Source organism: Hibiscus syriacus, unplaced genomic scaffold (genome assembly GCF_006381635.1).
Source record: "Hibiscus syriacus cultivar Baekdansim isolate YM2019G1 unplaced genomic scaffold, ASM638163v2 tig00110151_pilon, whole genome shotgun sequence".
NCBI classification, from domain to species: domain Eukaryota; kingdom Viridiplantae; phylum Streptophyta; class Magnoliopsida; order Malvales; family Malvaceae; genus Hibiscus; species Hibiscus syriacus.
The window spans coordinates 3,196,688-3,198,037 of record NW_024062603.1 but is presented as its reverse complement, the minus strand read 5'-3'; the positions used below and the strand labels follow the sequence as shown (position 1 = coordinate 3,198,037).

Sequence of the window (1,350 nt, the reverse complement as noted above, 5' to 3'; positions counted from 1 at the left end):
ATAGTTGTATGACCAAAATAAAACAAAAGTGATTGACCCATCTTTTTTCCCAGGTACTGTTTAATAGCCTAAAAGGCTTAAATTCCAAGCGAACTATAAACACTGATCAAAATAAAACGGAACACTGTTGGGCCTAAATCGCACCCCGCAAAATGATGTTGCAATATTAAGCCCAACATTCGTAATTTCGAACAAAGATTTTCCTCTTGCCACATCACCCACGAAACCGAAAACCAAAAGCTACAAAAATTACAAGAACACACCCTCCCCATACCCAAAAAACCCCTAAAAAATCACACAACTGCCATAAAAATATGACAATTTCAAAAAGATTATACACGAAAGAGAAAATACAAGAAAGAACCCTGACCTTTTTGTTTTTGTTTTTCCATTTCACAACAGGGACTTCAACGATCTTGCTTTAATAGGCTTTTTCATTCGTTTCTTGCCACTGTCTCCATTCTCCTCGTCCTCCTCATCGACATAATCAAATTCTTCGTTATCATCTATTTGTGAAGAAGAAGACATCGCCGAATTATTTTGGACAGTGACAACGATTCTGTTGTTTTTGACCTCAATATGATAGTCCATGATTTCCCTTACTCTACTGCCGCCGCGTCTCTTTTTCTGCCACGACGGCCCAAACCTAGAATAATAGAAAAACTCATAGTGATTCAATGCTGGTGATGAGCATTTCCGCGATGCTCGAGCTCGTTCTCGGCGGCTTCCGGTGGGTTGATTGTTGTAATTATCGGTATTCTTGCAGGGATTAATATTATGCACACTATCACTGTTGTTGTAGTTGCAAGATTTCAGCAGAGCTGGATCTCGATTGGATTGTTTATCCTATTCTTCTTCTTCGCATTGGCTCTCGAACCCAAAATAATTGGTCGTTTCAATCTCATCGTTATCGTCATTATCATCGATAACCATGCCTCCCACTTTTATAACTGCTTCCTCTTTACTCCCCACCATTGTATCTACGTTGTGTTTCGAGTAATAACATTTCAAGAAACACAAACTGAGTATTCATTTTCAATAACTCAACTACCCTATTCAAGGCATCAACAAATTTTATTTATTTCTTGGATAATTATTCGGCTGTTAACTTAAAACCCTAATGCAATACCACAAATCAAATAATGTAAATTACCTCTCAACAACACCAATAGAATCGCCAATGCTCCCTGTAGATACCCGTTTTTATCCGGGTCTACCAAAAATATTATTATACTTATTATTATTATTATTATTATTACTATATTTATTTTGTTTACATATTTTGCAGGCCAAAAGTAGCCTGATTACGAACAAGCCCATGCAACACAAACCCACCCATAGTCCAACAAT

General features: G+C 37.2%; 1 protein-coding gene across 1 annotated transcript; it reads right to left on the bottom strand.

Moving 5' to 3' along the window:
- Positions 1 to 393: 393 nt before the first annotated feature.
- Positions 394 to 975, bottom strand: LOC120215666. The gene is made up of 2 exons (XM_039213280.1): positions 878 to 975; positions 394 to 790 (listed from the first exon to the last, which is right to left on the bottom strand). Exons 1-2 carry the CDS (start codon positions 973 to 975, stop codon positions 394 to 396), a joined length of 495 nt encoding a protein of 164 aa, XP_039069211.1.
- Between the last annotated feature and the right edge of the window lie 375 nt (positions 976 to 1,350).

What these genes read in the sequence shown, in the direction of transcription:
- LOC120215666 (XM_039213280.1), bottom strand. Translation starts at nt 975, where the DNA reads ATGGTGGGGAGTAAAGAGGAAGCAGTTATAAAAGTGGGAGGCATGGTT. An exon ending in GAAACGACCAATTATTTTGG is followed by an intron (nt 791 to 877) that starts GTTCGAGAGCCA and finishes CTACAACAACAG; the next exon opens with TGATAGTGTGCATAATATTA.